Genomic DNA, 22,590 nt, shown 5'->3' on the forward strand with positions numbered 1-22,590 from the left:
TCGTTTGTCAGTGACGCTTTGTCAGTTTATTGCATTATTGCTGTGAAACGTCTATCATTCATCACAATCTATCACAGTGAATTCAATCTATGATCTTTTTCCCCAATAAGCAATGTCCGGTATCTATAATATACTAAAACAAATTTTTTTACCCTTTAAACATTTGCATTAAATTCACTTTTGCAAGTGTCTATCACATGAATTACATACAGCACAGATTCAAGTAAGATCCAGTTTACAGCTGTTTTTGTCCAACTTGAGTGACGAGGTTTAACTGTTTAAGCAGCCATAGAATGAACATTAGTGTACAAGTTATAGTATAGCTAAATTACATTACTAAAACAGTTTGCGGACAGTAAGATCACACAGAAAAACAATGCATAAGATACTTGTGCTTATTTGATTTAAGTAATTGTTTTATTTACCTCCTTATATTTGTTTCCCAGTGTGCATAGCTTTTCAAAGTTGTCACAGACGTTGACGTTATAAATGTCCTCATTCCCATAAGTCTTCAACACCACAAGAACCCTAAAGTCTAAAAAGGAAGCATATTTTGTGGAAGCTACAGAGAATATCACCACTGCCACAGAGAATATTGTTACTTGTCTACATGCCATCTGTTTGATGTCTCAGGATGAAGCCAAGTGTGACAGTTATGGAAGACAAAAAAATAAATAAGAATACAGATTACTTAAGACGGATAAATGATTTCTGGTGCAAATCTACGGCTAAATCTACAGAATGAGTACACAAATTTCTATTTGCTGTCTTGTGCTCTATTTTTCAATATAGTTCAACAATTTTACATAATTTGGCAACATGAAAATCACCTTATCTAATAAGTTGTGCGTTGATACCAGTTATATTTAATTTTAAAGGGTAATTTCCACAACAGCATTAAAAACTCCTGCCCTTAAATGCCTCAAGGTTAAACGCAGTGTCCAAGAACTTCTTCAGCTCAGCCAGATGAGTGAATTTGTTTCCTGTGGCAGGGGCTGCAGCAGGGTCACGGCCAACATACCTAAAAGTGAATGTGAATATTTTTAATTTGGTGCGTATAAGTTTGTTTAGGCTACACCAAATATTTAGTTTAAAAAGAGACTCACCATATTGGATTCTTATGGTGCACTGTGAGGAAACGTGGCCTTACGTAGTCATAGTAGCCCATGTTCTTGTGCTCCTCTTGACACCATATGAGTTCAGCGTTGCTGTACTTCTCAACCTCAGCCTTGATGAGGTCAAACGGGAATGGTGATATCTAAGAAGAAAGCATGTATTTGATTGTGAATAATGGAATTTTTGCAATACCATTTTACTTATAATCAAGAAACTATAATGGCAACCTGCTCCAATCTGACAATTGCAACGTCCTCTTCCAACTGAAGCTGTTTTCTTTCTTTTGCCAGCTCATAGTACACTTTTCCAGTGCAGAAGATGACCCTTTTGACTTTTTCTGGGTTTTCCGATGCAGGACTGTTATCTGGTATTATCCTTAAGAAATTTGTCCCTGCAATATGAATAAATTAAGATACAGCCACATGTTAAACACTAAAAGCTAGACAGAGCATAAAGAGCTTGATACAATGTTTCTGTACCAGAATTTTGTACCTGTGATCATCTCATCAAAACTGGAACGGGCCTCTGGCAGCCTCAGTAAAGACTTTGGTGTAAAAATGATCAGCTGAATAAAAATATGAAAATGTGGTCAATCAAATAAAGGCAAACTGTACTTGATTCATTGGATTTAGGAACTTTTGAAACTTCAATCTAGGCTGGGGAATAGAAAAATAGTAATTATATAACACAGCGGTGAAATCAAGCAAAACAGTAAATGAAGAGCATTTTCATACAAAACAAACAATATTATCCCCAGACACTCTCAGTTTAATTTACTCTGGAAGAGATTTTCTCATGCTCCACAAACCTCTGCATTTCTCCACAACAGGGAATCACTTTAGACAATTGCAGTGGCACAGAAGCAAAAGAGGGTTGGGGCATACATTAAACTTTCACATTAAAGTTAAGGCTTAAGTTAATAAAGTCCATCTACCATCACATCAGCTGTGATGACATTAATCTAATAGCTCACGTCTATCTAAATCTATAATAACAAATGTGATAGTCATAAATTTAGCATTTGTATTAGAGTTGAACGATTAATCGTTAGAAGATTGAAATCTCGATTCAAACACCCACACAATCTAATTTCTATTAGATTCTAATCTAAATTAGAATCCTGTTTCTATTAAACCTTTGAGAAAATCGGAACATTCAATCGGAACATTCAAATCTGTGTTCGTGCAGACGCTGAGGCAGTATAGGTATGAAACAGCTTCACAAAGTCTTTTCAACCACAAAGTTGTGTTATATCTATTAATTACAAATATTCATACTGTCACAGAAGTACTGGAATAGTTTGTATATAAACACTGATATCTACGATAGCGATCAAAATAGAGCAAATAACCTTTTGAAAGTAACATGGCACTTCAAATAACGTTTGTATCGATTACATTGTTACACCACCAAGTGGGATGAAACAATTGCAGCATTATTAGTGAGTCGTTGAATCATTCATTCAAACTGTAGTTTAAACGAAGTCATTCAGATTAATTAAACATTTCAAATAGACTGCAGCAATTTTGTCAGAACCTCTAGTGAATTACGCATTTTGTTTAGTTGTCTGTTCAGAATTGTGGGAGAATCATGATCTCCGTTTGAAACAAAAAGTGATTCTCAATTTAACCAGAATCGTGTATTTCTCTCTCTCTCTCTCTCTCTCTCTCTCTCTCTCTCTATATATATATATATATATATATATATATATATATATATATATATGACAGATTAATGAATCCACAAAATACACTGAAAAATAATATTAACACAGAAAGGAAAAAGGTTGGTCTTACTGGCTTCCTGAATGGTAATAAGATCTGCCTTCTAAGCACATGGAAGTAGCTAGCAGGTGTTGAACAATTGACCACGATCCAATTACAGTCATAGAGCTGCTGGACCTCAAAGTCTCCAGTGAATTCCTTAAAAGGAGTAAATAAAACACAGCTCATTAGAGGTGCAGTGTGTGATTTTTAGCGGCATCTAGTGGTGAGTTACGAATTGCAACCAACAAAAGTTACGGTGGCCGACAGGAAAATATGTCATCGTCTGAGACAGCAGAGAGTAGCCACTAGCCAGTTCAGCAATGAGGTTTCTTTACAAGGATAAATTAAGTAATTATGTTTACTTAATTATTCAGTAAAACTATGTTATTGCGAATATTATTGTTACTTGTTCATCATTGTGTCAGTGTTTTATTCGCTGAACTAAGCCTGCTTGCACGAAGAGCAACATAGTAACGAAACGTGTTTGCCCGTTTAGGGCTACTGTAGAAACATGTTGGTGCATTTCAATGTAAGGGGATCTAGATAGAAACTGCTTACTCTAAGGTAATACAAATATAACGGTTCATTAAGTAACGTCTTTACCTTGAAAAAGAAGTTTTCAGTGGTGTATAAAGACCTTACTTAATGAATCGTTATATTTGTATTACCTTAGAATGAGACATTTATATCTCCATAAATTTCAGTAGATGTCCATTTTTTAAAATATTTAATATAATTCATATTACAGGTGAAACTGGAAAAATTAGAACATCGTGCAAATGTTATAATTTTCATGATTATGGCTTACAGCTTATGAAAACCCCAAATTCAAAATCTCAGAAATTTGAATATGACATGAAATCAATAAAAAAAAGGATTTTAAATACAGAAATGTCGGCCCTCTGAAAAGTATGATCATGCATATGAATATAGTTATACATATGAAATATATTAGTTTCACCTTTTAATTTGAATTACTCAAGTACACAAACTTTTGCATGATATTCAAATTTTTCAAGTTTCACCTGTATATTGATAGCACAAAGATAGTGTCACCCAAGAATTTTACTCATGAATTCGCAAATAACTTCCTCTAAAATCAATTCATGATTGTCCTTTTCTTGCACTTTTGGCTGATTTAGTCAATAGCCCTGTTGATCACATCTTGTAAATACTGATCAGGGTTGTAATTAGTACCATTCATGTCTCCTGAATGTCTTTACCTATGATGCCCTGCCACTGGGACTGACATACTGCTAGACTAAAATGGAAAGCAGTATTAACATGAACTATATTAAGCATCAAACAAACTGGTAATCAGTGAAGTGTGCCCGTTTCAAACTACCTGTGGCCATCAGTATGAGGCATGACCAGAAAAGCTACTTACGGGATAGCGATCAGGGTCATCCTTGCTCATCTGCAGGAAGCGCTCAGGCCGTGCTGAAGAGTGCTCCGGGCCCTGCTCATTAGTGCAAACACACCAGCGCTAATGAGTGTAGGTCTATCAAACGCCACACTAAGCTAAAGAATTATAGCCTCATTTATTGGCTTGGACCAAGCTTGAGTCATCATTATTGATTCAAGTACAGCTATTCTGCTTTTGAGTAAAGGAAAGGATTGAAAAAGATTTAACCCTTTGTTTTATCCCTGCAGGAAATTAGATTCAGTGGTCAATAGGACTGCGATGATCTATATAAATGACTCTAAAAATAACACTTCCTTTGATATGGTCTAATAGGGCAATAGCAGAAATAAGAAATCAGTTAAATAATACATGATATTTATGCTGCTGTCTTGTGTGTTTTCAATTACATATGCAAGTGGAACAGATAGCTTTGCATCTTTTATGTTTAGCAACATAGAAAGGGTTACACTTTATTTCCATAGTCTACTTAATACATTCAACTAACTATAAGTAACTTTGCGACTAACTCTCATTAATTTGTAACTTCATGTCAACTAACTCTCATTGGAGAGTTTAGTGTTAGGAGAATAAGTTGACATGTAGATGCAAAGTTACTTATAGTCAGTCTGTTGGGGGACCATCCAAATAAAGTGTTAGCTGATATTAAACAGATAGTCTACTAATACTCGAATGACTGGTAGCTGACATCTAAGTTACTTATAGTTAGTAGAATGTCTAAAATGGAAGTGTTACCTATGAAAGTTATTCCATGTGATATTATGCCACTTATAATATATAATAGGCAATGCCATCAGTAGACTCACCATTCCCTCCATCCCATGGGGCAACAGTAAAACGATGCCATTGTGACGGACCCACTTGGCCTGTCCTGCAGAGATGAACTGGTCAATGATGCACTGGGCTGTGTTGTGGAAGTCACCAAACTGAGCCTCCCAGCACACCAAGGCATTAGGACTAGCCATTGCAAAACCAAGCTCAAAACCTAATCAAAATCAACATGTGTCAGAGTCATTTCTACAGTATTTTTTATGTCCAAAGTATTCAGAGTATGTCTTTTTGCAAGGAGATGTGTCGGTAGAAATTGGGAGAAAACAGCTTGTTCTGTACAGGCTGATCATTTCTGAAGGTAATTTTACAGGTATCAGATACAGGGAATACCTTGGATGATTAAAATTTCTGTGCACTCTGATTGATATCCAGATGCAAAATGAGCACAGGTGGTTCTTACCCAAAACTCCATATTCAGACAGGGAGCTGTTGCACACAGTGTAGAGAGCCTGGTTCTGCCACAGGTGGTTCATCGGAACGCAGAAGCGCTTATCAACTTCCTGATCATGCAAGACGTGATGACGGTGACTGCAAAGATGTGATCACAAATTCAAGACGCACTAAAAAGGGCAAAAAAAGATAACTCCTGATTTCATTTTTTTTTTTTTTGACATACATTTATAAAAATTGTGTGTGTGTGTGTGTGTGTGTGTGTGTGTGTGTGTGTGTGTGTGTGTGTGTGTGTGTGTGTGTGTGTGTGTGTGTGTGTGTACCGTCACTGTAATGTAATTTCAGTTTGGGTTTATTAAGATTTTTATATATTTATTGTAAGACATTAATCCTTTTATTCAGGAAGGATGCGTTAAATTAAGGTAAAGTCCATTACATTGTAATAAAAATTTCTATTTCAAACTGTTATTCTAAAATTTACATTAATCAAAGAATCCTGAAAAAACATGCCACAGTTTTAAAAAAACTATTAAGCAGCACAACTGTTTTCAACATTGATAACAGTAAAAAATTGTTTCTTGATCACCAATTCAGCATTTTAGAATGATTTCTGAAGGATCATTCTGAAGTTGAGTAATGGCTACTGAAATTTCAGCTTTGCCATCGCAGGAATAAATCACATAATAGAAGAGAGTTACAGTATTAAATTGTAAAAATGTTTTAACAATACTGTTTTTACTCTATTTTTGATGAAATTCAGCCTTGGTGAACATTAAACACTTTTTTACACCTAAATTCAGTGAATTCTTATCGGTGAATCAGCTTAAGGAATGCCATTTTAAGGAATATTTTCTTAAGCTGTAATGTCAAACCTCAGAAAAGAGGCACTCTAAATCTTTATATCCCATCAGTGTGAGAGATCATGGAGAGCAGTGGATTTGAGACAGGAGATGTGATATGTTTTGCTGGCTCTCTCTGATGCGATGTTCAAACCAGCCATCAGACCCATTGCGATTAGACAATCTTTAAAGTCCTTTAAATATCACAGTAATGATGTACTGTGCAGGCCGTCACGACTTACAATGAGTATATAGACGTTACATAACATTTAGTATTAACTGCGTATTTCCCCAACAAACTGGGTGATTCACATTTGACAAATATGGGCTCCTTTCTTAGATAATGTTGTGAAATGGAGAATGTAACCACAAGAAATGTGTTCAGTCTAATTGGGGTCTGTCTGCTCTGCTAATTTAATCACAAATGTAAATCAAAAGTGGCTCTTTAAGCTGAAGTGTCCTGTCCCTGAGGGTTAGCTCTGGAAAAACAGAGAATCTGGGGAGTAAACAGTGCATCAGCTGTGTGTTGGTTTCATCAATCAAGGGACCAGAGCACAGTACTCAGTGCATTCCCAAACACAGTAGACTGAATCAATTACTCATAGCCATTAACTCCCTGAGTAAAAAGTAGATCCAGCAGACTGGAGCACACCAATATGTTCACTCCCAGAGCCTTTGCATGAGAAAAAAGAATATATGCACCAGCAGACAATCTACTTTGATAAAAAGGCTCATAACACACAGAAGCTCTTTTGCTGACGTCTTTTCACTCGTATTTTTCCTTCATTATGTTCTAAGCAAAGCATAAAACTGTCCATTGGAGCCCATTGAGATCAAATGTACTACAAATGTAGTGTAAAAAACTATAAAGTGAACCAATGAGTAATGTCATTTTGTGGTGTGATAAATTCAGCTGCGATGATGTCTCAGAGTTTCATTGATGTGTGTACCATTTCAAACAAACCTGGCTGGCAAAATTTCTTGCACAAGATAGAAACGAACAGACGTGGGAATGTGTGACTTTACTGCTGTGGGGTGACAAAAAACGGGTTTCCTTTAGAAGCAGTGCCGTGACGGCACCATGTGGGTGTCTCTCTTCCACTCCCAGAGGACTCTATATGTGTGCGACAAGCTGACGTCATTTGTCAATATGTGGACATTTTAGTTTTAATGGAGCCATAAGGCAGAAAATATATACTTGGTTATTTTTAGCGACAGAAATCTAGACCGTTAAATACTAGAAAGTGGTCTGATACATGAAATACATGAATATATGACAACAACTTATGGTCCCGCATAACTGCATGTGCAGAACTTTCTTTTTTTGAGTCGTCCATAACTCATAAAAGAAAACAAAGAGAGCGGCTACTGCAGTTTCAAGTGGAAATGGACTGAAGGTCTTACCTAAATGTTCCTCTTTCCACATCTTGTCCACTGAGTCTCACATGAATATCATCCTTCAGCAAAGAGCCAAAGGCCATGTACTCTGCCAGGGCCCAGTCCACTGTGCGTTTTGAAACCATATCCGCTCTGCCTCGAAGGATACGTGACAAGCCTGAATTAACACAGATGCAAAACGTATAGAAAGTCAGACTTGTACATTTTGTTGTGTGACACTGAAAATAAATGCAATTTTCTAGAAAGGCAAAGTTTGTCAAGACAGACTTTGTTGGCCCTGTTTAATAGATAGATAAGCTAGATAGTAAAAGTTTTCATCTGACGTCAATAGGACCAACAGAAAAGTTTAGGAGAAAATACATAAACGGGGTCAGAACAAACTGGAAATATGTGTCAAGTTTGGTGAATGTAGCTTTAAGCTTATGAAAAGCAAACCCATAAGAGTAGCTTGGTTTTTCATACACAATATCCCATTGGAATAAAGCATCATTCTTTGTCAGAAATAAGTTTGCCGGTGGGATGGTTTGATGCTCTAAGGTAGTTGTGCTTAGAGGCAGACAATAAGCAGAGTTTAGCTGAAGGGCTATGGTAGTTCGGGTGATTTAGCAGAATTTAAGGCTGCCAGATTGGAGTCGGCTCTTTAAGTGCAATGGTCCCATAGTGCAACTCCATCAATCCACTATAGCTCCCATGTGTCCGCTGCTCAGTGAAAGAAAATGATGACCCGTGAGGAGCAATGAGAAATTCCTATATCAGAAGTGTAAGGATCATCTGTCAGGGCTTTGCTGATGTTCCACACCATTACCACCATCATCCTGCAATGGTCTGATGCCAGTTTCCAGTGTTTTGTCCCTAGCAGTTAAAGCTTAACAGTACATACAGTAAGATATAATCTAGTTGATTTCCATTCAATTTTTAGTTGATGAACTGATTGCTGGTAACAGCCTCTGGGAGTCCACAGATAGTTCAAGCAAAAGTGAAAATTATTTTCATACTTTTTGGAACCTGTATGACCGACCTTCTTGTACTCTCTGGAATACAAAAGGCTCTTTTCCAAATATTGATGTAAATAGTTACAAACTCTCAAGCAAAAGATTTTCAGTTTAGAAATTGTGAATTCAACACTGTCACAAACAGACTTCTGAATTAAATGCTTATCAAAATATCTGAAACTCACCACTATGGATGGCAAAGTCCTTTAGAGGGACTGAACTGGCTACTGAACCAATGTGCATGAGCACATCTTCGCTTAGTCCGGTGGGAGGGCAGCTCATGCTCTTTGGCTCTCCATCTGGTTTGAAGAAGTCTTAAACACAAAACAGAGCACATATAAGGGTCTGAATCCGTGGCTCTCAATCAGGGAACTGGGGCACACTAGACAAGGGGGCCTAAAGATGGCTTAAAATCATTTAAAATAAGACAAAACCGAAAACAAGCATTAAAATCAGTTAAAACAACTAAAAAACAATTATTTCATATTTCACCCCCTTAAGAACCATTTGTTTTGCAGGATATCTTGGAAAACCTGGATGTATGATGTGATTTCTATACCTAGAAAAGTCATAAATTATCTTAAAATGCCATAGGCATTTATATAAAGAACAAACATTTTACTAGTTATGCCAAGCTCTAAAATATTTTGTTGAGTAGAAATAAAAAAAAATCCTTATCCTTAATGTTTATCCAATACATCACGAATGAGAAAATTCAGCTCCTAAAACTTCTGAAAGTTTTAATTCCGATTATTTTAGTTACTACTTAAATTTACAAAAACTAGGAGTGCCCATAGATTAAAACAGGTTTTAAACTAGGACTAATGAGTTTTCGAATACTGTTGTGCACAATGGAGGGCCTTGGAGTCAAAACGGTTGAGAAACACTGGTTTAAATCCATCTTATATTTACGCCTAGTACCTATAAAGTCCTCAAAATGCACCTGGCCACGGAGAGTCAAGCCAGTTGCGGATGTGTAGGATCTTCTCATCTTTAGAGCTGGTATACGCCTCCTCACAGATCTTGTCATATTTAGCAACCTCCTCCTGGAAACAATTCATAGTACAGCACTAGCCCGCCATCCACCATATTCATCAAAAACCCAGACACATGACACATTTGTGACAAATTATTAATTAATGATTCATGGCACCTATGTGCTACGGCATAGAGAAAACAGCAAGATTCCAGTCACAATTTATTCTCTAAGTGAAATCCCTAGAGCTATGTCAGCGAGTGAAGAGTGACAGGGATGCAGTTGTAAATAAAACGAGCTGTCGCCGGGCGAGACAAGGTGTCAGCTATCCGCACTGGAGGGATGGTTTAGTCCGACAATCGTGGTTTCTACGGCGACACAAATCTGAGGGTGGTTGGGAGGGGATGCTATCTTTGAGCCCAGGGAATGAAAGCCTGGGTCATCGGGTGAAGTATGAAACGTGTCATAGCCAGAGCGAAAAGACATTGGCCCGAGCATCTGAACACAGCCTCCATCAATTGTCAGGTCAGGAAATAATATACAAACGGCACAGGAAACCCATCGCTCCCTAATAGGCCAGGAAAACAACAGCTGTGGAAAATATTATTTAGATGAGATAAAAAGGTCAATTAGGGTTATCTGTGGAAGGAACAACAGCAGGTGGACATTTTCACATTACATAATGACACAATAATGAGAGTGAGACACAAACCTCAAACTCTTGCAGTGTTACAACTCCCTCAGAGATGAGCTTGTCTGCATACTTCTTCAGCACATGTTCCTGTTTGTGGATCTGTTTGTACATGAGGGGTTGAGTGAACATGGGCTCATCCATCTCATTATGTCCAAACCGCCGGTAACACACCTATAAAACACATCAGCAATGTCAATTTACATGTGATAAGATACAAATTCAGTATCATTAATTCAAACGATTTCTATTGTTGTATAAAAAAGACACACTATTACCAGTGTCTACCTCATTTTCACATCTTTCCATTCTTTCTACATCTTTATCAGTTAGGATTAAAAGTTTATTTAATGTATTTGACTATTTATATAGATTAAATTGGTTTAATTCCCAGGTAAGGTCTCAAATAAATGTCCTCAGTGTTCAAAATAATTTGTGAGTCTATGCCACACAGAATCCCATGTATTCACTAATGGCCTCATAGCAAGTTATTCCTGAAGGCGATTCATCAAGTAGCTTTCCCTTTCCGAAGTGCCATTCGATGGCGCAAAAACGCTGTTTTGAATTTGCCGCTTCTCAGTTGTTTTTTTTACTTTTCAGACAGGCAGTCTGAGCATTACGGGTCATTCACACAAAGATAAATAACTTTAACCACGAAGTTTTAAAAATCGTTTTAACTAAGAGAATATCGGACTCCGCACCACAACAATATCATTGGAAATTGGAATCACTTTCAGAGCGTTTTTAATCCCAGCTGATTAACGATAAAGACACTGTCAGCCAGTAAAAATCCTTCCTATTTTATATTGCATACTTAGAATACTAAGTTATTGTTATAGTTCATTCTTATTGTGAACTGGTCTTTAGTAGTGAGGACATTTCAGCAAGTTATGAGCGAGTCATTGTTTTATTCTCTCAACCGATTCGTTCAAAAACTCGGATTCATTCCCTACATATGGTTAATTCCTGACTGCTCCCACCTGACATATTCTGATGTGTTTTTAAATTAGATTTTTTTAAATATCGTTCCATGGCCCCCCTGCAGTATTTCACACTCCCCTGGTTGAAACCCCTAAGTGTAACCGAAAAGATTGTGATTCTGAAACCAGAAAAATAGATCTTGTGTAATCAAGCATTATAGCAATTTTTTAATTTTAATTTTAAGGTTCAGTAATATTTTAATTATATGTATGATGTGTCATCACAGTAGTTACCAGGTCAATCACCACATCTTTGTTGAAAGTGTTTCTCCATTCTACAGCAACCTTGCAAACATACATCACAGCCTCTGGGTCATCAGCGTTGACATGGAAGATGGGTGCGTTGACCACACGAGCCACATCCGTTGGGTAGGTAGAGGACCGTGCCATTCGGGGATCTGTGGTGAATCCAATCTGGCAACATCAGATAACACTCATCAATCTACAACATATTGAAAGGTCAGGGGTTAAGGTTTTGCAGAAAGCTACTCCTCAAATCGATTCTAATAAGAAAATCTGATGTTTGGTGTTAACCTGATTATTGACTACAACATGGATGGTGCCATGAGTTGTATATGAAGGCAGTTCACTGAGATGGAAGGTTTCATAAACAACTCCCTGACCCGCAAATGCAGCGTCACCATGCATGAGAATGGACATCACCTGCAAAGAAAGGAATTGATGGCTTAAAACCGCTGTTATTGGTTTGTGTTCATCCAACATGCCAAATGATGAGCCATTAAACAGTAGAAAAAGTAGAATATGTGGTTATGTCTTGCAGTGGTTCATCTTAAAAGATAATCTGAAGATAAAAGTACAACCCTCCTTCCTTCCGTGTCTCCTCTGTAGAACTGCTCTGCTTTAGTCTTGCCCTGAACGACAGGATCTACTGCCTCTAGGTGAGAGGGGTTAGCCATCAGAGACAATGTGATATTCTTATCCGTTTCCCTGTTGATCCGTTCATGATACATCCCCAAGTGATATTTTACGTCTCCTGAACCCTGGGATAGATTAAAGTGTGAGATGTACATCATAAGCACAATAAGACAAGATCCGATATGACAAAAGCATCTTTCATCAGATTATATTACCTCATCTGCAGCCTCAAGTTTTGAATCAAACTGACAGAATATCTGATCCAAATCTTTGCGAACTACATTGGCCAGGACATTCAGTCGCCCCCTGTTTGAGTCAAAGGTTGTGTTATTATTCCTGGGGTGGATTCATAACAGCAGGTTGAGATTGTATGGAGCAGGTTTTCAGGGTACCTGTGAGGCATTCCCATAATTACACTCTCTATACCAGCTTCGCTGGACTTGTCAATGATCATCTTCAGGGCAGGGATGAGGACCTCACATCCTTCCAAACCAAAGCGTTTCTCTGAAGACCATTTGCGAGCAAGAAAGTCCTCAAACCTAGAACAGCGAATCATTAACATAGAATATTCTTTCATTGTCAGCTTTACTTTGCTAAATTAAAAAGAAAGAAAATGAGATTCCAATTTAAATGTATATTATTCTAATATATTTCACACAGACACAACGATGACTTCCAAAAATGTGGTTTAAGCTTAGAAATAGGTCTCTAATGAAGAAGCAAAAAACACACACTACATTATTTTAAGGATATGCACGCACCGTGTTGAGCGAACCAGCCTGGCCAGCAAGGTCCTCTTCTCTCTGTCAGAAAATATCATGATTCCTGGAGATTCAAACTTCTGTCGGATCCATTGGCACTGCTCCATATTGTTGATAAACATGAATTCCACTCCAGTATGTCCACAGTATGATGTCTGGAACATTCCAAGCAAATTCAGTTTACCCTTTCATTTATTAATGCATTCATGTTTGAAGTATAATTAAACATCATCATAAGCGATGAGCTTGTCATATTTACCCAAATTACATCCTTTCAGAATAGCTAGTGAATGTCATATCTGAATCAATCCAGTCACAAAACCAGCTAATGAGAAATGAGGAAGGAGTGTTTCTTCTCAAATACTGGGTGATATCACAGTAATCCAGCATCTACCCACCTCAAGTCTGTGTATGATTTCTCTCAGTGGGAGTGTGCTTTCATTTCCCCCAATAAATGTGGTTAGTGGCAACTGAAATGATTTATCGAGATCAGATTCTCCCAAGCCGTATGACTCTAAAAATTAAAAGAGGAGAAGCATATTAAAGAAAAAACAGCAACAACAAAAAAATACTATAATAAAATGTATTATGACCCCCACAATGTTCCTTTTTAAACCAAATATTATGATTTAAAGTGAAGTAAAGGTCTGTTGATTATGGTTCCAACAAGATACTCAACACACAGTTTCCTTTACACTTAACATTTCTTTTAGAATACCTAGAATGCCTTCTTTTAGAATTATTCATTTACACACAAAAAATCTTGTGATAATGTTTTTTTAAAGTACATATTGTTATATTAACAACCAGTCAGAAAATAGACTGATGTAAGCCTCACAAACTTAAAGTATACATCACAATAACTGTTCCCGGTTTGTTTCGAATCGGTCATAACTGAAGAATGACTCGCAGCTCAGTGCGGCAGTCAGTTGTGAACTCAAAAATGACTCTGAACGATTTACTGAGTGAATCTGATTTCAATAGCTTTCTCAAAACACGACTATTTCATGAATCTTTTCAAACACGACTCATTAAAAAGAACCGGTTCAAAAGAGTAATTTATTCACAATCCGGACCTCACAGCTCATCACGCTGTGTTGGTTGTTGCTTGCAGAAAACACACTAAAACTGCCTTTTCTTTTTTTCCGACAAAGACAGGATGGAAGTCATTCGTTTACAATAGAGTAGTAGTAAGGGAGCTGTGTGGAGTTCCGTTCATGTGTGTATGCAGAATTTCCGGATGCAATTTTTTTTGTTCCTTTGGTTGCGTTGAAATATTTAAACTTTTGTGGCAAGCACCAGAAAGGATGTGATGTATTCTAATCAAAACTCTGAGATTAGTAAAGAAAAAAGTGAGAATTATCATATTATTCACTAAAATTTGATTGCGGTTATGAATACCCTTGGGTTCTATTTTAAGAAGACATGGTGTTTCCTTCCATTTTTATAATGGCGACACCCAAATATATTTACCTATCAAGAGAAATGATCCATCTGCATTAACTTCTCTTTTATTATGCAGATGAGGTTAAATCTTGGCTTGCTCAAAACTTTTTATCTTTAATTGAAGATAAAACTGAGGTGATTGTTTTCAGAGATCATTTTAAGACCACCACCATCGATTTGAGGAGCTTATCTGCCTTTCGATCTAAGTATGTGCAGAATTTGGGTGAGCCTTTAAAACAAATATCTTCAGTAATTGGATCTAGTTTTTATCATTTCAGTCTTTTGTCTAAAATTAAACGCTTCCTAACTGACAAACCACTAGAGATGGCTGTTCATGCTTTTATTACTTCTCGTTTAGACTACTGCAACTCATTGTATTGCAGTGTTTCCAAGTCACAACTGGTCAAGTGGTCCAAAATGCAGCTGCAAGATTTATTCGAAAAAGTTGCAAAAAATCACATCACTCCAATTCTAAGAGATCTTCACTAGCTGCCTATTCAGTATAGAATTGACTTTAAGATTATTTTATTTGTATATAAATGTCTGCAAAACCATACTCCTATCTACTTACTATACCCCTCCTAGAAGCTTAAGATCAAGTGACCAAAACCTCCTTCTAGTCCCACACTCACGACTCAAACGTAGACGGGATCGAGCGTTTTCTATGGTTGGGCCACGGTTACAGAACAACCTGCCCTTAGAGATCAGAGTGGCACCTTCCCTGAACATTTTTAAGTCTCTTTTAAAAACTTATTTGTTTTCTCTGTTTTTTTTTTTTACACATTTTTCTTAAATGTATATATTATATTTGTGTGTATTCTCTTAAGTGTGTATATTTAGGATTTGTATTTAGATGTCTTGTACAGCACTTTGGTCAGTCTTGTGGCTGTTATTAAATGTCTTGAAACTCGAATTAGCCCTTGAACACCTACTATGTTTTTTCTCAGACATATAGGCGATCATTTATTTTGTTTTGATATATTCATACATTCATTATTCAATCATGTTAATATAGTGAATAAGCAGAGGAAACAGGTTGTTTAAAAGGCTGTTCATGATATACAACAAAACCATATAAAGACCCACACAAAGCTTTCTAGATTTGAAATTATTGTAGCAAATCTTAATTTTTTTGACACATTTTCAACCGTTTCAGTCACAGCCTGGAGCCCTGATATCTAAATCCTAACTAACATGATTACCAATTTGATGGTTAGTTACACCCCTAAACGGTGAAAGAAAACCATGCAATCGTGGTAGTTTGCAAATGCATCCTGTAGATAAAACTGGGGTCTATTAGTAAGACTGTGTCTCCTCAAGAGAGGAACACGCACAAGAGGAGACAGGTGCAAATTCAATTAAAGCCACAGTACAGATAAAGAGGAAAGATGCATCATACCGAAATTAAGAGCCTTCTGGTCCAATACACGCCCTCATTAGCTGCACGAAGGCTATAGGAAAAGATATGACAAAAACCTGACCGACACATTAAGAGGGTAGTGAGGTAAAAGAGGCATGTTTTGAGAGGTCTTCTCGCTGGCTATTACTCTCTCTTTTTCGATCTGTTGTGAGAACATGTGCTACATCCTTCTACTCTGGCGACACTAAAGGCAATAGGACCCGACAGTAGCAAAGGGGAAGATTTATGGGCCTTTATCTCAGATAACATTAACCTGTGCTTGCGATTGAGTCTGGGGCATAGCTCTCCCTTCCAGCCCCTGTCGCTGTCTGAGACTGGGGAATCTGTAATGGCCAAATGAGGAATTGTTTGCAGACCATTTACACGACTACAGAGGCTAAAAGCAGACACATCCACGCTCTCTCTCCCCCTTTCCATTAATCGAGCTCTATGAGTCATCAAATAACCAAAACGCAAGCACTGGTACGGTCAGTGTTACTAAACTTCATTACAATAATCTTGATCCTTATATAACATGATGTACTATCAGCTCTGATTATGAGGTTGGGGAAGCAACTTCCAATGGTCTTCGGAAGCCCTGAGCTAAAATGAAGAGACTGATCTAAAAGATTATATACACATGCAGGAAGATCTCAGAAACAGCACAGCGTTTGGTTTTATTTGCCGAGAATTCACCTATTCTATACATTCAGCATGTTTAATGGTTAATATTTCACATTTTAACGACATGGTGCTCACAATTTGTCTTTTGACGAATGGTCTAATAACTGGAAGTCCTCACTTTGCAATGAAAGATTTTTTTTCAGTAGACTCCAACAATCTAATTTTCCTTTAGTAATTAAAATGAGATGTATGCAGCGGATGGGTGCAGCTTTGTTGCTACAGTGACGTATAAACACAGTGGCTGGGGTTGGCAAGGTCATTCACCAATTACATTAGACACAGCTCCGGTAGCTTGTGCAGACTTGTGCAATGCAAGCAAGAACTGTAACTGTATGTTACACAAAATAAACAACAAAGATAAAGATTGAAAGTACCTATGTGTAGATAAAATAAAAGATGAAAATATTTTTTATAAGCCTGAAGTTTGTGGGTCAATGACATATACTGTAAGAGTGTTCATGATAAAGAATATATATATATATAGTCATTTTAGTTTAAAACACATGTTCAAGTTCTTAGAAATAAACTCTTTGTATTTATGTTGGTTTTATATGATTGAAAAAAACTTTATACCATTTTCAAGAGAAGTTTCAATTTCATAACTTGCCATTTAATGGCATTTAAAATATTTTATTACAAATATCATGAATCATAATATACACTGTATCACGTTTTTGAGGAGTCGCACCACATGACATTTTACAACCTGAGCTAACCTTGCCTTGTCATAAAAAGCTAAAGGTATGATATTTAAAGATATTTATTGATCTTGACACACAGTAATGTGGGTTTGCCTCTCTATATCCTTTCCTGTTTTAAGTTTTTTATGCATGTTTAATATACATGATCCCCCCCCAATATCAATAAGCAATGCAGCTGCATATATATATATATATATATACACAATGGTTATATATAGCCTATGGTGTGTGTGTGTGTGTGTGTGTGTGTGTGTGTGTGTGTGTGTGTGTGTGTGTGTGTGTGTGTGTGTGTGTGTGTGTGTGTGTGTGTGTGTGTGTGTGTGTGTGTGTGTGTGTGTGTGTGTGTGTGTGTGTGTGTGTGTGTGTGTGTGCGCGCGTGTGTGCGCGTGTGTGTGTATTGCATGTTTTATGACTGGACAAAGGAAAATTACATTGTCATGTCATCAAGTCTGTAAAATACAATCTATTTAACATTAATTATGAGTTTCCTTTCAAAGAGAAGTGTATTATTCAGCAGCTGCAGTATTGAATCGTGGTGAGGGAGAGGCTAACGAAACAGAATAATAACAAAAAACACTCATAAGGATGAGCCCCAAGCAAGGAACTAAGTCAGCATTTATCAAACATCTTCAGAACAAAGATCCTTCTTTTTTTTTTAAGTTATGATTTTGGACTCTTTGTGGCTTCATTGGAAAGGAAAGTAGAGCATGGGGTAGAGAGAGAGGGGAACAGGATTGGCAAAGGACCTCGAGCAGGGACTCGAACTCGGGTCGCCGGAGGCACAGTTGCCTTATATGTCGGTGCGCTAACCGCGCCGACAAAGATCCTTCTTTAAGTAGGACAGTGAAAGGTAGTGAATGTTTGTAAGAATTATGAAGTTAAATATTAGTGGGAAATATGCTAAATGGATATAATCTTACCAAGCTTGTCAATTGACGTAATCAAATCTGAGGGAACAAAGGAGTCAAGGTCGGCAGTAAGGATGCCAAGCGGGTCCAGCCTGGCCACATGGTGACCACGTACCTAAAGGGGGTAAAACGCAGTGACTGAATGGGATTTGTTCTCTCCATATCCAAAGAAAAGCATGAGTACCAGAAGCAAGACTGAGCCAGGAAGTAACTAGCGGATATCTGACCCACACAAATATGAACCAACGTGTCAGATGACTAACAAATCTCGTAAGGATTCACAATAAGTTAAACATACAATCCCGACAGGCTGGCAAACAGGAGATGGAAAGAAAATGCTGGCTTTGCCAAAAGGCAGAATTTAATAAATCCCTACGATACTTCATCTTATTAATTAGAGGAAGCAGGGAAATGTTACCACCTGTTTTGATTCAAGCAATCTCTTTGATATTTTTATTTTCAAAAGGGAAAAAAAGCTAGTCTAATTAGGTTTGAATTAATCACGTGATTTGCATAACTACACAGGGACACTCTAAAATGTACGGATGTAAAGGCGCGTCTTTGATTTGTTGCAGTCCAGTGCTAGTGAATATGATTGGATTAATTTATATATAAAAAAATAAATTATTGTGTATTAGATGCTCTCAATTGAAAAATCTCCCCTGTAATTCTGAATTTCTGTCTCTAATCCTCTGTCCAAAGAATGACAACTATGAAGATAATGCTAACTTTAGCATCTGTGCTGAAGTTATGTCATCTGGTGCTTTAAATGCTCAAGATCTTTAAAGTCGGGTGAATTCTGATTAGAAAAAATCCTTTTGAAAGTGATTCCAATAATATCATTGGCGTATAACTTACGGTTATCATTATAGTCCTCGTCCTTGATGTGAAAGAGCCTTAACCCAGAGCTACTTAATTTACCTGATAGGCTCTGATAAGAGTGTGGACGGCCAAATGATCCTCCACCACCTTCTGTGACATGGCAGGTGTCTGAGACTGTCCTCTTCCCTGAAGCAGGGCAGAGAGACGCTTCTCTCCAGACTCTGAACTGCTGACTTGGGCGTTACGGAAGTATGCATCCCAGGACTGTTGCAAATACAACAAGAACATATTTCAAAAGGTAAAATCTTCTTATTTATTACTTAAAAACAAAAGGTTTAAGGATTTTCTGATGGTAAAAAGATAATTTACTCTCTCTCTATTGTCATTTCAATTCCATATGACTGTGGAACTCAAAAGGAGACATTCAGCTGTTTATTTTCTCCAGTCCCCATCCACTTTTATTGTACAACGCAGCTTAAACATTCTTCTAAATACCACATCATGTGTTCCATGCAAGAAAAATTACATGAGAGTATTTTTTTACTCTCATGTAAAATTACATGCAATTTCTGTAAAGCTGCTTTGAGACAATGTGTATTGTGAAAAGCGCTATACAAATAAATTTGAATTGAATTGAATTGAATTGAATATTTAAATGATTGATAAGGTTATTAGTTTGATTCTCAGGGAATACATGAACTGATCAAACGTATAGACCTTATTCAGAGCAGTGCCATGTCAAGTATGAAAGCGAGGTTGTGAGGGATAGACTTACAGTGTCTTCAATGGCATCAACTGTAAAAATCTGTATAAAGCTCCTAGATCACTCTAGCAGCTCATCATTTCTGGATTTTATTGTCTACTGAAAGTTCTTGGAAATATATTTTTGCATTTTCATTACTTGAAATTAAATAAACATTAACTGAAATAAAATAAAATAAACCAAAATGAGAAATGTTGGCAAATATAGCTGAAATAAGTTTTTTTCATTATTTTAAAAACTAAAATAACTAAATATCTAAAACTTAATTAAAAATATATTATATAGATATATAAAAAAACAACAAAAAAAAGCAAAACCAACTAAATTACATTTAACTCAAATTAAAACTAACTTTTTCAATGTAATTATAGACAAAATATTGCAAAATATGACAAAAAATACAAAATATTAACAAAATCTATAGTAGTATATCAGTGACACTAAAATAACACGGATTCAAATATGAAAGTATTAAATGAGCATATGGGGTTTACAGACTGGGAACATAGTAGGCTACAGGCCTATAAAATTAATGATAGCATTGCAGTGCTCTTATATTAATAGAAAGCACACTCCGTTTCTGAACTGGGACAGAGTTTTAGTGTCTTCAGTAGGCTATAGATGTTCACTGCACCTCATGAACGTTTTTGTGATCCTCCAGCCAAGCGTAGTACATCTCCACGACATAGCTAGAGCTGCAGGCCGCCAATGAAGGCTCAGGAGCCCCGCTGGAACAGTTACGGCGTGGGTCAAAAACTCGCTTCCCTGTCCCCACGTGCCCCATTATCCATTGGCTCCTGCTTCTTAGAGCACCAGCCAGGGACCTTAGCTGACTCATGTCTGCAGACCTTCATAAATAGGAAACAGCAAGGTATTATGGCAGACTTAATCAGAGATGTTCTCAGAAGTTCCTGAGAATGTTTTAAACATTTTTAAAATCAGAAAATATGTTTGAGGGATTTAACCCTGAAAACACCAATATCCAAGATCCTGTTGCCTGGTCCCTGTTATGATGTTCACCAATGTTTGGCGGGTTTGATGAGCATGGGTCTTCAATTAAAGATGGTCAAACAATGTATGTGATCCTTCTGGATTACAATTTAAGCAGGCCAGTGTTATGTTGTTGTGGGGTGACTGATTTGCTTTTTTTACAATAGCCTAATAAACAATATCACGTGAATGTATTAAATGATATTTTCCAAATGTATAGCCTACTATTTATTAGCCCTACTTTACATTTAAAACTGTATTCATTAAAAAATGCACCTTTAAAGACATCCTCGTTGGTGCCTCAAGTGTTCTTGTGGATAACCATAAGTTAACCATTGCGGTGTTAAAATGCTCTATCTAGGCTACATCAGTGCTTCAAGTATGCTACCTAGCTACCGGCGGTTCATAAAAGGCTTTTAAATAGAGCTCGTCCTTCATCTCCACCCACTCAATGACAAATTGATTTGAACGATGTAAAATCCCGTTGCCAAACCCCCTTCGAATAGCCTACTACATCTATGCGATACAAATATATGAGCGAAATATTGTATCGATTCGTTACAGCTGTTACCCATCCATATGTTTCCAATCGATCGACACACGCGACGGAGTCCACGTAGCTTCATCTCTACGTCATAACAAACAAATTTCACCTTAAGCTGCGCGCAGATGAAGATGGTCCGGTTGAGTTCAGACGCGGTCTGTCGTGATTCAGTTTCTTTTCTGTCCTATAATCTTTCCAACGTCAAATCCGTCCCATAGCCTAATCCGCATGCAAGTGCTGAATGCGGCGCGGCAGTTGGTCACGTTCATCTCTAAACTGCAGCATCTAAAATAACTGCATGTTTAGAGTTCATGTACAATTTATTTGACGTTTTATCTTTGTACAGTTTTGCTATCATACTGCATTTTATATTGCCATGAACTAGGCTAATTCACACCTACTGTATCATATGTAGCCTATACAGTTCAGAACAATTGCTAAATGGACACAATAAATAATGCACTATAAAGCACCTGTGCTGTGATGCATCTGGGTATCAGATATGCTTATAAGAGTTGGGCACCAATCAGAATTTATTTGAGAATGCATTTGAAATTGCTGAATTTGAATGGTAGATGTAATTAATGTGTACATTTTGTGTAAAGATATATGAGATAAACACATTAGATGATTAGACCATAGATAATGGTCTAATCATTATGTTGATAATGATCTTCCATTACGTTGTATGGATTGCATTATTTTATGTACAGCTGTGCTATTGCTCTGCTTATTCATCGCTTACACTCTGCTCTTACTGATGGAATGTAAAATCAGTGAAGATTGGCCACGCATATTGAGACGTGAAACCCCTAACACTATATTGACCAGTGTTTCATCTTCACTGCCCAACCTCTGTACCTAATGCTTCTACGACACTGGGAAATGCTGGGACTTGACTCTTTCACTTCTTACCATGCTTTCAATGCACTTTCCTTTTAATAAAGGTTAAACGGTAATTAACAGACACGTATATAAAACCCGCAACCACTGTGTTTAAAATTTAATTAAATATTTATAAAAATTACTAAGTTGTGCCACAGTGTAATGACTACATTGATATTGTCAGTAACCTCTAATTCTTAATCACATTGGACAATTACGCTTTCCTAATTTTCTTAGGGATTGTGGTGAATTCACTTGAACATGTGGCTTCAGTCATCTAGATTGATGGTCTTCATGTTGGCAGATTTTACAGTCTGAGCTAATTGCCTTCCCTCCCCCTCAGTACCTCAAAACTAGTTTCATCACTCTTAGTGGCCAACAACCAGAAAAAAGAAAGCATTGTCATCAA

General features: G+C 37.1%; 1 protein-coding gene across 3 annotated transcripts; it reads right to left on the reverse strand.

Annotated features, from left to right (window-relative positions):
* Positions 1–21,576, reverse strand: ogdhl (oxoglutarate dehydrogenase L). Of its 3 annotated transcripts, none has more exons than XM_077236866.1 (23): positions 21,406–21,576; positions 20,397–20,610; positions 19,099–19,263; positions 18,190–18,292; positions 13,438–13,553; positions 13,040–13,194; positions 12,671–12,817; positions 12,494–12,584; positions 12,224–12,403; positions 11,937–12,065; positions 11,637–11,816; positions 10,444–10,596; positions 9,699–9,801; positions 8,941–9,069; positions 7,770–7,920; positions 5,537–5,664; positions 5,112–5,290; positions 4,270–4,341; positions 2,913–3,038; positions 1,609–1,681; positions 1,344–1,507; positions 1,107–1,258; positions 1–1,021 (listed from the first exon to the last, which is right to left on the reverse strand). In XM_077236866.1, exons 2-23 carry the CDS (start codon positions 20,598–20,600, stop codon positions 898–900), a joined length of 3,024 nt encoding a protein of 1,007 aa, XP_077092981.1. In that variant the 5' UTR covers positions 20,601–20,610; positions 21,406–21,576; the 3' UTR covers positions 1–897. The 3 variants fall into 3 exon arrangements, with proteins under 3 accessions (XP_077092981.1, XP_077092980.1, XP_077092982.1); XM_077236865.1 differs by having other exon boundaries at positions 21,324–21,455; XM_077236867.1 differs by lacking the exon at positions 21,406–21,576 and adding an exon at positions 21,029–21,382.
* Between the last annotated feature and the right edge of the window lie 1,014 nt (positions 21,577–22,590).

This window comes from Siphateles boraxobius, unplaced genomic scaffold (assembly GCF_051911475.1).
Source record: "Siphateles boraxobius isolate OS27281-9 unplaced genomic scaffold, OSU_SipBor_1 20, whole genome shotgun sequence".
In the NCBI taxonomy this organism is placed as follows: Eukaryota; Metazoa; Chordata; class Actinopteri; order Cypriniformes; family Leuciscidae; genus Siphateles; species Siphateles boraxobius.

Coding starts and splice junctions, on each gene's coding strand:
- ogdhl (XM_077236865.1), bottom strand. Junction 11,817..11,936: donor ATGTTGTAGTCAATAATCAG/GTTAACACCAAA, acceptor TGATGTTGCCAG/ATTGGATTCACCACAGATCC. Junction 9,070..9,698: donor GCTTGACTCTCCGTGGCCAG/GTGCATTTTGAG, acceptor TTTGTGTTTAAG/ACTTCTTCAAACCAGATGGA.